Below are 12,204 nucleotides of genomic sequence, written 5' to 3' on the forward strand. Positions count from 1 at the left end.
ATAAGCGTAAGTTCGTAGGCTGGAACCCTGGTTTTCATTGAATGAAGCGAAAATCGCTCGTAGCGCGAGCACGGCCGGCTACGCAATACTCGTTCCCTCATCTAGAGAGAACCGAGGTTACGTTAGGTAACCGATTCGTTCTCTTACGAGAGGTTCTCTCGTATTGCGTAAGCTAGCTTACGCTACGGGAACCCATTGTCAAAGCTGTGTGCGCCAAGCATCCACTGCATGAGCCCCGGGGGTGGGGGGACCCGGGAGAGCCCTTGTGAGTGGGGGAATAATATTTGGCCGGCAAGAGTGCGGGCCAGTGTGTGTGTAATACATAAGCACATAGTGGGAAGAGAAGACAGAGCGGCGGTGCCGGTCTGTGTGGAATGTGTCCCGTCAGTGCAGCTCACCAGGGGAGCTGTAGCGTATTAAACCGCTAGTAGTTTTGCCTGCAGGGCGGGCACTTCCAGATTGTAAAATCTGACAAAGGTGGAGGGGGAAGCCCAGCCCGCTGCCACACATATGTCATGAATGGAAATCCCACTGGACCATGCCCACGAGGAGGCCATGCCTCTAGTGGAGTGAGCCCTAATGCCTAACGGGCATGGCAGGTCTTTTGACGCGTACGCGGCAGCAATAGCGTCCACTATCCATCTAGACAGTGTCTGTTTCGAGGCGACGAAACCTTTGGTGCGCCCTCCGAACGAAACGAAAAGCTGCTCAGAGCGTCTGAAAGAGGCGGCGCGCGCAGTATACAATCTCAGTGCTCTGACTGGGCAAAGGAGATTGGCGTCGCATTCGCTATCGGATGCTGGCAGCGCCGATAGGGAAATGATTTGTGCTCTGAAAGGAGTACCAATCACCTTGGGGACATAGCCGTGTCTAGGCTTTAAAATGACCTTGGAGTCACTTGGTCCAAACTCAAGACACGCAGCGCTGACAGACAGCACGTGAAGGTCTCCCACATGTTTAACTGATGACAGAGCAGTTAGAAAAACAGTTTTGAGTGAAAAGTATTTCAAATCCACGGATTGAAGCGGTTCAAAAGGGGGGGCTTTCATAGCTTCGAGAACTACGGAAAGATCCCAGATAGGAACCGATGGGGGGCGCGGAGGGTTCATCCTTCTAGCTCCCTGAGGAAGCCGGATGACCAGCTCGCTTTTTCCCAGTGACTGGCGCGCAGGGGTTCAGCTGAACGCCACGACGGCCGCCACGTACACTTTGAGCGTGGATGGGAATCTGCCCTTATCCAGCAGCTCTTGTAAAAACACGAGCAGCGACGACACCCCGCATGTCCGTGGGTCCAGGTCTCTGTCGGTGCACCATTTTGAAAACACAGACCATTTGGACGCATAGAGTCTTCTCGTGGAAGGGGCTCTAGCGTGTATGATAGTGTTTATTACTCCTTCTGGCAAAGCGACGGGTAGTCGTTGATCACCCACGCTTGCAGCGCCCATCGCTCTGGGTGGGGATGCCAGATCGTGCCGCGAGCTTGAGAGAGGAGATCTGCTCTCACTGGAATGGGCCACGGGGCTGTCAGTGACAGCTGCGTAAGCTCCGGAACCATGTCTGATTCTCCCAGCTGGGCTATGAGGAGCACTGAGTGACGCTGTTTCCTGATCCTCTGCATTACCTGTGGCAATAGCGAGATGGGAGGGAAGGCGTAAAGCGGGCGGTTGGGCCAGTCCTGGGCTAGCTGCGTCCTCGCTTTCGAGAAAAATACTGGGCAGTGAGAGTTCTCTTCTGACGCAAAGAGGTCTATCTCTGCTCTGCCGAATATGCTCCATAACTTCTGGACTGTTTGAGCGTGCAGGGACCATTCCCCTGGGGAAATATTGTCTCTGGACAGTCTGTCTGGGCCGTCGCTCAGGTGGCCTGGCACGCGCGTCGCCCTCAGCGAGCGCAGGTGGCACTGGGACCAACTCAGTATGCGTTTTGTCAGATGGAAGAGGTTCCTGGATCTGACACCGCCCTGACGGTTTAGATAGGATACCACAGATCTGTTGTCCGAACGGACCAGGACGTGGTGACCCTGAATGACCGGGAGGAAGCGCATGAGCGCGCACTCGACCGCTATCATTTCCAGACAATTTATGTGAAGGAGCTTTTCCTGAACTGACCATAGGCCAAAACCGGAGAGCCCTCGCGAGACCGTGCCCCAACCCGTGTTGGACGCTGCCTGTCGAGATGACTTTTCGGCGAGATACAGCTCTCATCGTCACTCCCCGCTGATACCATTCGGCCACTGCCCAGGGCTGCAGAGCTGAGATACAGGTCTGAGTCACTCTGATCGGCTGGCGGCCCATGGCCCAAGCCCGGCGAGACGCACGGGTGTTTAGCCAATGCTGAAGCGGGTGCATGCACAGTAAACCCAGCTGAAGTACTGCTGCGGCTGAGGCCATGTAACCTAGCATTCTCTGAAATTTTTTCAGAGGCGTGAGGCTGTTCATCTGAAAGGACGCGGCTAGTCGCTGAACACGGCGCGCGCGCTGTGTAGATAAGTGAGCCGTCATCGCCATGGAGTCTAGTTCTATTCCAAGGAAGGAAATTGCCTGACTGGGCTGTAGTGAGCTCTTGGTCCAATTGACTGCAAGACCCAAACTGTTCAGATGACTGAGGAGAACTGTCCTGTGAGACAGAAGCTCCGTCTGTGACTGTGCTAAAATCAGCCAATCATCCAAATAGTTCAGAATTCGCAAGCCCTGACTCCGCAGGGGTGCGAGCGCTGCATCCATGCACTTCGTGAAAGTACGGGGTGCTAAAGACAGGCTGAACGGAAGGACGGTGTATTGATAAACCTGGCCGTCAAGGCTGAATCTCAAGAATGGCCTGTGACGGGATTTATCTGAATCTGAAAGTAGGCATCTTTCAGATCGAGAGAAATAAACCAGTCCCCTGGCGCACATGCACGAGGAGTTTCCTGATTGTAAGCATTTTGAACGGTCTTTTGCGAGCACCTTGTTCAAAACCCTGAGATCTAATATTGGTCTGAGGCTGCCGTCTTTCTTGGGGACAAGAAAATAACGGCTGTAAAACCCCGACTCGCTCAGAGAAGGTGACACTCTCTCTATGGCCCTTTTGCACAGAAGGTTTGCTATTTCTGAACGAAGCATGCAGGCTGCTTCCGTGTTCACAGTAGTTTCGAGCCGCTCTGAAGCGGGAGGGCGGCGATCGAACTGTAGCAAATAGCCCTGTTTTATTGTGCTTAACACCTATTTGGATATCCCTGAGATAGCTTTCCACGCTTTGAAGCGTAACGCTAGAGGGTGAATGGCCAAGTCGCCCTGATTGCCGCACACAGCGAGCTGAACAGAATGTGTGAGCGCGCTTACTGTGCTTATGCATGACTGCTCGCAGACAGCAGGGACAGGCTGTTCTGTGAGTGACTTCCCGATTGAGGTGAATGGGGAAAGAGTCACATCTGTGAAGTGATGCGCGAGCATAGTCACGGGCATGGGACTTACATACAGAGAGGTGTTTGCTGGCCGTCTGATAGGGACACGGGAAGTGTAATGCTTGTGTGTAGGGGTGAACACTGGATTGTGGGCACATTTTCTACACATAAGGCATGTTTGCTTTTTACAAGATTTCTTTGGGTCGCCATGAAAACGGCATTTGAGTGCAGGCAAGCGGGCAGTATCACCGGCTTGTTGGCTGCTGAATCCACCACTGCAGTAGCCTGAGAGAAGGGGACTGACAGGGGGCGAAGCTTTGACGGTGGTCCGGCCGCGGCGGGACTGAGCCGTCGTTTCCTCAACAAAGCTAGGAGGACTTCGGTTGCTCAGGTTTCAGCGCAATCTTAGGCCGAGGCCCGCGTGGGTGCGGTGGTCTGCGGCAGCTGCCTGCAGAGGAGCTAGCGCGACGAGGCAGGAAGAGATTCATGGCTTGGGTGGCTTTCTGGACTTCCGAGAAACGGTCAACAATGCCACTCACCGCGGAACCGAAGAGACCGGACGGAGAGAGCGGCGCGTTGAGGAACGTGGAGCGTTCAGCTTCTCCCATGTCGGCTAGCGTTAGCCATAGGTGCCTCTCGGTCACAGTCAGCGTGGCCATGCACTTCCCTAGGGCTTGAGCTGCAGCTTTGGTGGCGCGAAGGGCGAGATCCGTTGCGCTCCTTAGATCTAAAACAGCCTCTGGGTACCTGCCTTTCTCATCCCAAGAAAGTCCGCTTGGAGGATCTGTAAAACGGCCATGGAATGCAGAGCAGATGCGGCTTGGCCGGCGGCAGCATAGGCGCGGCCAACACAGGCGGAAGTAGTTCTGCAGGCCTTAGACGGGAGCACTGGCTTAGACCGCCATCTCGCGGAGGGTGGGCAAAGGTGTGCTGCTACCGAATCCTCGACCGGGGGAATGGAAGAGTAGCCCCACTTGGTGGCGCCGTCCACCGAAGCGAGAGAGGTGGAGACATGGGATCGGTTCCTGGCCGAGAGAGGCGCGTTCCACGATTTAGAGAGCTCGGCGTGGAGTTCCGGCAGGAAGGGAGCGGCCCGGGCCGCGGGCGCCACGCGGCGACGGCTCTGAAGAAAGCAGCCGTCGAGCCTGTTGGGAGCCTGCTCAGAGGGCAGTGACCACTCGAGCCCGAGGCGGTCGACGGCCTGTGTGAGGAGGCGCATTAGTTCTTCCTCGACTCCGGCGCGGGTCCTGCTGGATTCCTGGGCCGAGGAGGAGGCTTGGGAGCCTGACCACTCCTCGCTGTCCGAAGCCATGATGGAACAGCAGCCATTATCCTCCGCCTCGTCATCCGAGATGGCAACAGTGCGGCCGCCGGCGGCAACTGCGCGGCCCCGGGGCGGGGAGGGTGAAACCGAGGCTCGAGGGAGAGGCTCCGGCGAGGTAGTCGCTTCTAACACCGGTTCCGCAGCCTTTGGGAGCGGCGCTTCTTTCTGCGCTGGCGAACGAAAGCGCGCGGCGGCTTCGGTTTTGAGTGCTTCGAGTCGAGCCCGCAGGGTCGACATCGGAAGCTCCTCGCAGAGGTCGCATCCGCCATCAGCGAGGGCGAGCTCTGCATGTTCCAGTCCCAGGCAGAGAGCGCAGATGAGGTGGCGGTCTCCGGCACTGAGAGGGGCGCGGCATGAGGCGCAGGTGGTGCGAGGCATCTTTAAAAAGACGCTCGTTGCTCTTTTTGTGAAGTTCGCTGAGGAACTAGCTTGCTCTAAAAAGGATACGTCACTGGATGGCGTAGCTCGCAGGATGGCTGAAGGTGGCGAAGATGGCCGGCTTCTTCGAGCGCTGTCCAAGCTTGCTAGATGCCCCTCGAACGGCGACGCGGCTTCTGCAGTTCAGAGATGCGAAGAGCTTTGCTGAATAGATGAAAATCAGGGTTCCAGCCTACGAACTTACGCTTATATGCACTCTAGCCACGCCCATTCTGGCGGGCTTTGATACAGTGACGGCGCGGGCACCTGTCATTGGACGCGAGTTCACTCAAGTTCGTCTATAGGCTGCAGCAGTTGCCGCAGAGCAACCAATGAGCTCGCTAGCTAGCCCGCTCAAGGTATGCAGCTGCTGCACTGCGTTGACAATGGATACAAAATTAAGAATAATTTTTTGGCTTCAATATCTCAGAAAAGATGAATCTTTCCCGTAGCGTAAGCTAGCTTACGCAATACGAGAGAACCTCTCGTAAGAGAACTAAATATTATATCCCCTAAACCTAACCCTCACAGAAAACTTTCTACATTTTTACATTTTCAAAAAACATAATTTAGTATGATTTATAAGCTGTTTTCCTCATGGAGACCGACAAAATGTCCCCACAAGGTCAAAAATGTCAGGTTTTACTATCCTTATGGGGACATTTGGTCCCCACAAAGTGATAAATACACGCACACGCACATACATACACACACACACACACATTAAGAGAATGAAGAACAGTAGAGACCTTTCTCTAGCATGTTAACAGGGCCCTCTTTCTAGTCCCTGTCTCTTTTACCCTTTCCTCCACTAGAAAGAAAAAGGAGAGAGGAAGGGGGAAAGAGAGCATCTCGGATGTCAGACCACAAGAGCTGAAATCAAACATGATCAAAAAGAGACATGCCTTTGCACATGGAGAAAAACACAGGTAGTTTTCATGGATGACTTCACCAGTGGGAATTGTACTGTGAAGGAAAAATTAAGCTTGTCCAGAAATGGGAGAAACAGGGTAGGCTATTTCAATCCAGCTACAAGACATCATTATTAACACCACTATATGTTCTCCATCATTCATTTTAAAGCTACAGTAAATTCCAGAGTGAATAGTTCAGAGTTTGAGTTTGATGAGGCCATCAGAACAGACCTTTTGATAATGAAATTCAACAATGTCATAATGACTTGTTTATGCAATATTTCCATCCTATATTCAGTGAAATGCTAAATAAAAGTACTGAGAATCTTAAGTTTGTTTTCTCTCGTAGAGGTTTTGTATATTAGCGTGTTCTTAGTACAACTAGTTCTTAGGACAAGACATTTCACATGAAAGTCAGGTCAGGGCATGTAGTCACATTTTTATCAGGGCAGGTTGTCAAGTGTTTAAAAATGTCATAAATGTATACAATTAAAAGTTACAATATTTGTTGGTAGAAACAATGTTTTGATATTGTATACATACCCTTTCATTGTTTGTTGTGTCAAGAATTGTTTTGTGCCACATAATTGTTGTATTTCTTACCAAAATGCCAATAACATGCTGTTTAATGTAGGCATAGATCTAAAGTGTTGTGTAGATTTTGCAAGTTGCATTGTGAAAAATGTCCCCATATAGCAGAGGAAATTTGTCACAAAAGGCCAACATGTTATTATTGAACTACATTTTTACATCCACCTTTTTTTTAGCCAATACTTCAGGGCAGGTGGCAATGTGGGAATTCAATTTCAAATTAAAACCATTAATTTGAAATATTTACTAAAGTAAAAAGTGTGACAACTAGATGCATTCTTCCCATTTAGCCTTGATGCAGTTGGACACTTGAAAATATTCTACATGTTTCCCTTTGTGATAAGTGACAAGTGTAGAAAAGGACATTGAGAAGGAAGTAGTAAAAAAAAAATGCTACGGTTACTTTATAACATCTTCACAGATCTCAACAAAATGTACATCCTATTCTGCTGGCAAAAGCAATCTGGGAACATATTATGCTCAAGAAATTTGAATGACTTCGCTCAGCACCCAATGAAGGAGTAGGATTCATTTGAATGGACAAACAAGTGGATGGACTCCAAAAAGCACTGCAGCTCTCAAATAAAAAACAAATAAATAATTATCTAAGCAGAGTACTTGGACACACAATACATGTGCCGCTGCAGTAAATGGAGTCTGTGTTTAAATATGCATGAGTTGTCCGAAAGAAACATAGGCAACAGTACTCCTTTTGCAAAGAGGTGCAGATGCCTAAAAGGGGGTCAGGCAGGACAGAGATGTCAATAGAAAAACAGAAGCTGTGCAAAAAGCCAGAATTTGTGAGGGCAAAAAGAGAGGATAGTGACTGGGAGAGATACTCATTGGGAAAAGTATCTTAAAGAGATAGATCACCTTAAAAAAAAATTCTGTTGTTGCAAACTCATATTACTTTTTTTTAAGAAAGGCCATTGTTCTGGAATGCAAGGGAGGGCACTACTTACACCATGTCAGATAGGAATCAATAATGCATTAACCACCTTAAAAAATATGAAACAACAGGGCAAGTGTTCTCTTCCTGGCAAATCTTTACAATGAAAGGACTGACTTCATTTTGTATTAACCTTACCTAGCCCTGAACGCTTGACAGGACAGAACAATAATGATATGAATTGATTATTTCACACATGCACCTTGGAATTCAAAAGCCTTTTCGAGCCTGCTGTGACAAAGGGCATTTTATGCTTTAAATAATGGCATAAACAACAAGGGGAGTAAGAGAGGTATGGGGTAACAATAAAGATAAGAGGGTCTGAGATAGGGAGAGTGATGGGGCCCAGATTTCACTGGAAGGTTAGTGAATTAGTCCAGACGCACAAGAGCACAGGAATGCTAAATGTGACCTCCCGCCCAGATGTTCCCAGGATGTTCAGATAAGCACAGTAAAACATGAAACCACAACTAACATTCCACCTTTTTCTATCTTTTCTCCCTCTGCTACATCTCACCCAACCCTCCTCTATCCTCTTCCTCCCTCCCAGGAATAGAAATGAGTAACCATGTTTTGATAAAAGAGCTTGGGTCATGCTCCAGCTGCAAGCCTACTGCTGAGATGGAATAGCTGTGAACCAGAGCCATATGTGATGCAATGCAATCTTCACATACACACACACACACACACACACACACACACACACTGACACCCACATCTGCACTACATCTACCCCCTAAAATACATGGCAATGTGTCCAGAGCATCGCCTCAGCACCTCAGGTGGCCTGGTGAATATGATATCCCTGACTGAAGGAAGCCTTCATGTTGGTTTGAGCATTACATCTAAATGGCACTCTGAAGTGAAGCAGGTCGATACAGGGAAACAGAAGCATCAGCTAAAAACACATATCTCTTGAATGATAGTATTACAGTGCAGGCTGAATAGTGTTGTTGGTTACTAAGTTAAAGCTTGAAGATTAAGATATAAAGATGTAATTGATATGATAGTTTGAAAATTAAGGGATGCCACTTACCTGTTTGTTGTACTTGTTGATGGTTTGGCTACTGTACTCAGAACAGTGGTCTGATCCGATGGATATGTTATCTCCAGTCCCAACAAACGTGTTGGCCGGTGGCAGGTCCTGAACGGCTTGGTGCTTTTTTCCTGCCGTAGGTGACTGTGGGTGTAGCTGAACAGTAGGCAAGGGTGAGCTGGATTTGTAATGTCGGGCAAGATCTGGGCTACCTGGGCCACCATTGACAGACCGATAGTGGCCCATTCCTGAACTGTCTGACAGTTTCTCATTTACGCCATCATAGCGCTGCCCATTTGGCTTGGATGCCTCAACAGTGACAATGCTGCTATATAGAGCTTGTTTAGTCTTTTTCTTATTCTTGTCCTTCTTAGGTTTCTTGCTTTTGTCATGTTGCTGTGGTGTGAAGAAGTCCTCGTGATCTTTCTTTCCAGCCTCATAGCCGTTCTTGTTCTTGGGCCGGCAGTAGCGGGCCATGACCACGACCAGGATAATAAGAATGACTGTCATGATGCCTGACACAACCCCTATTGCAATGCTCAATCGTTGCTTTCCCAAGTCGTAGTTGGGGTCACCTGCAATGTCAGTGTTAAGTGGGGTACCAAGGCTTCTCGCAATTTGTGCTTCCACAATAGTGGAGTTGGAGAGTGTTTCATTGACATAGATGTGCACCAATGTGGTGGTGCTTTGCGATGGAACCCCACTGTCATTCACTTGCACTACTAAGCGATGTAGGCCAAAGTGGTTTTGTTCTAGTTTGCTAACTAATGAGATAACACCAGTTCCTGAATCAATTTCAAACAACTTAAATGGATTGCCACCAACAATACTATAGCTAAGGTTAGCATTGACACCTGTATCTGTATCCGTAGCTGTGACAGTCCTGACCACTGTTCTCACATTAGTAGACGGTGAGAGAAGTGTGTATGAGCTGTTCATGGGAAAAGTAACAGTGGGAGGGTTATCGTTTTCATCCATTATTGAGAGGGACACCGTGGCCGTAGCAGACCGGGGTGGATCGCCGCTATCAACAGCTTTGACACGGAACAAATATGTGGTTTTCTGCTCACGGTCAAAAGCCATGGTTGAGAAGATGGTCCCTGTGAAGTTGTCAATGTTAAAAATGTCTTTTTCTTCCTCAATGTATAGACTCATGTCTGCATTTTGTCCTTTATCGGCATCCATAACTGTTACCATGCCAACAGGACTGTTGGGTTGCAGGTTTTCCTTTACATAGAAAGTAAATACATCCTGCATGAACTTTGGCTCATTGTCATTTTTATCTGCCACTAATACTACCACAGTGGCTGAGCCCTGCAGAACAGGCATGCCTTTGTCTTTGGCAATAACTTTAAACTCATAGCGTTCCGTCTGCTCCCTGTCAAGTATGGTGTTGACACGGATGTCACCTGTGTCAGCATCAATGGAGAATATTCCGTTCACAGAGGATTCCAGGGAGTATGAGATTTCTGCATTTTTGCCACTGTCTGGATCTAAGGCCACTGCTGTGACAACACGCTCACCAGGGGCATTGTTCTCAGGAAATGAAACTTCCACTGTGCTTTTGCTAAATACTGGTGGATTGTCATTCATGTCTCCCACTTTTACTAATAATGAATTGTTGCTAGAGAGACTAGGGCTTCCAGAGTCAACAGCCACAATGACCACGTTATACTCCTGCACTGCTTCATAATCAAGTGGTGCTGACGTATGAAGAAAGTACTTCTTTTTATTCATTTCACCCTCGACCTCACTCGCTGGCTTGAGCTGAAATGGAACATCACCCACTACAGTGCATGTCACTATACCGTTAGGTCCCTTATCACGGTCTGAGACTTGGACCAGTGCAATAGGCGTATCGACAATCACGTCCTCTGCCACATTAGCCACACCATCTTTGAGAAAAATGCGTCCTATTTTTCGGATGTCAATATTTGGAACGTTGTCATTTTCATCTTTGATATTAATAATCACTGTGGCCTTATCAGTCTTAGGAGGCTGACCACGGTCACGTGCCATGACAGTAAAGCGAAGCTGGCTGACATCTTCGCGGTCAATTCGATGCAAAACACTGAGCCAGCCAGTGCTCTCGTCAAGCCGCAGCAGTCGCCGCACTGATTCGGTGGCTGCTCCGAAAACATACTCAATCTGTCCATTCACACCAACATCAGTATCGCCTGCTTTCAGCTGCAGTATGGGGGCACCAGGGGAGCTGTTTTCTGGCAGGTCTGCCTCATACACACTCTTCTCAAAGCGTGGGGTGTTATCATTCACATCAGTGATCATTACCCTAAGAATGGCTTGGGAGGAGCGTGGTGGGTCGCCCCCATCTCTAACACGCAGAGTCAGCTCATATGAGTCGCGCTGCTCTCTGTCTAGAGCCCCTTTGATAATTAGCTGCGGCTGCTTCTCGCCGTCTGTGGTGTCAGCAACTTGAAGTTCAAAGACGCTGCTTCGGCTCGCCCCCTCATCAAATCTCCGCTTGCCCGCGTGAATGTCAACACTACCGGAGCCTGAAGTGCCAATTCGTCTGACGGAGCTATCGCCGTTGTCCTGAATTAACTCGTATCTCTCAATTCCGTTCCTACCGAAATCTCTGTCGGTGGCCGTGGGCAGGAGATAAAGTGTGCCAATTGGTCTGTTCTCCTCCACTGAGAGAGTAAGAACGGGAGAGGGGAAAGACGGCGTGTTGTCATTTATGTCTAAAATAATTATTTTGCCCTCGAAGAGATCAACCCAGCTCTGCGCTGGTCCTATCACAGACACTTCGAAATCTATAAAACATTCGTTCTCGTCAAAAATCATTTGACACTGCGGCAGCTTTTCACGGTCTATCCGCCTTTCGTTCGTGCTCAGGTCACCGGTCATGTTGTCTATTTTGAAGTACTCGGAGCCAGATTCTAAGGTAAAAGTCACATCCATACCAGCCGTGATGCCGAGGTCCGCGGCTACATTACCTACCCGGACATCGGCAGGACCCTCCTCAGCCAGACGGTATCGAAGCACTTGCTTGGCTGCGGGCTGACTCAGCAGCTGCAGAATTAGAAAGCAGTAGCTTAAACAGTCCACGATGCCTTTAGTCCTCATTGTTCCTCGCGCTTTTCAATCAAAAATTAACGTTAATTTTGTTTAACAGTTTTATTTATTTACTGACTAAAATAATCTTCTCCTTGCTAGGGTGAAATTGTTTTCAGTAAATGTGTTTTCACCACCGGGATACCTCTCTGTGGTAACCAAACTCAGGAAGATAAGTGCATTATTTAAAAACAATAATATTAATAATAATAATAATAATAATAATAATAATAATAATAATAATAATAATAATACACTTTCTAATACTAAGCTCGCACTTTTACTTTATTTCCACTGATTTGTCCTTCAGAAATAAATTCAAGTCTAATAAAATTGCATCCTCAAGTCCTGTCACAAATTCATTCAATAAACTTGAAATAAATCCGTCTTTGCCATGACTTGACATCGCCAAGAGTCTTTTTTCATTAAATGCAGCAAAGCCAAGTATTCAATCCATTGCGTAAAATCAGTTAACAGCGCTTTAAAATCCTGCCTTCCCAGATTCGGACTCTCTGC

At 48.4% G+C, this 12,204-nt stretch overlaps 1 protein-coding gene across 4 annotated transcripts in view; it reads right to left on the bottom strand.

Annotated features, from left to right (window-relative positions):
- LOC127651136 (protocadherin-7-like) overlaps positions 1–11,700 on the bottom strand; it is a 169,344-nt gene extending 157,644 nt beyond the window's left edge. For 3 of the 4 annotated variants that reach the window (XM_052136846.1, XM_052136832.1, XM_052136855.1), the window contains exon 1: positions 8,614–11,700. In XM_052136846.1, the coding sequence (XP_051992806.1) occupies positions 8,614–11,700 (3,087 nt within the window). Of the gene's footprint in view, positions 1–8,310; positions 8,314–8,613 lie in introns of all 4 variants that reach the window. The other variant, XM_052136842.1, reaches the window with a different exon arrangement.
- Between the last annotated feature and the right edge of the window lie 504 nt (positions 11,701–12,204).

Source organism: Xyrauchen texanus, chromosome 1 (assembly GCF_025860055.1).
Source record: "Xyrauchen texanus isolate HMW12.3.18 chromosome 1, RBS_HiC_50CHRs, whole genome shotgun sequence".
NCBI classification, from domain to species: Eukaryota; Metazoa; Chordata; class Actinopteri; order Cypriniformes; family Catostomidae; genus Xyrauchen; species Xyrauchen texanus.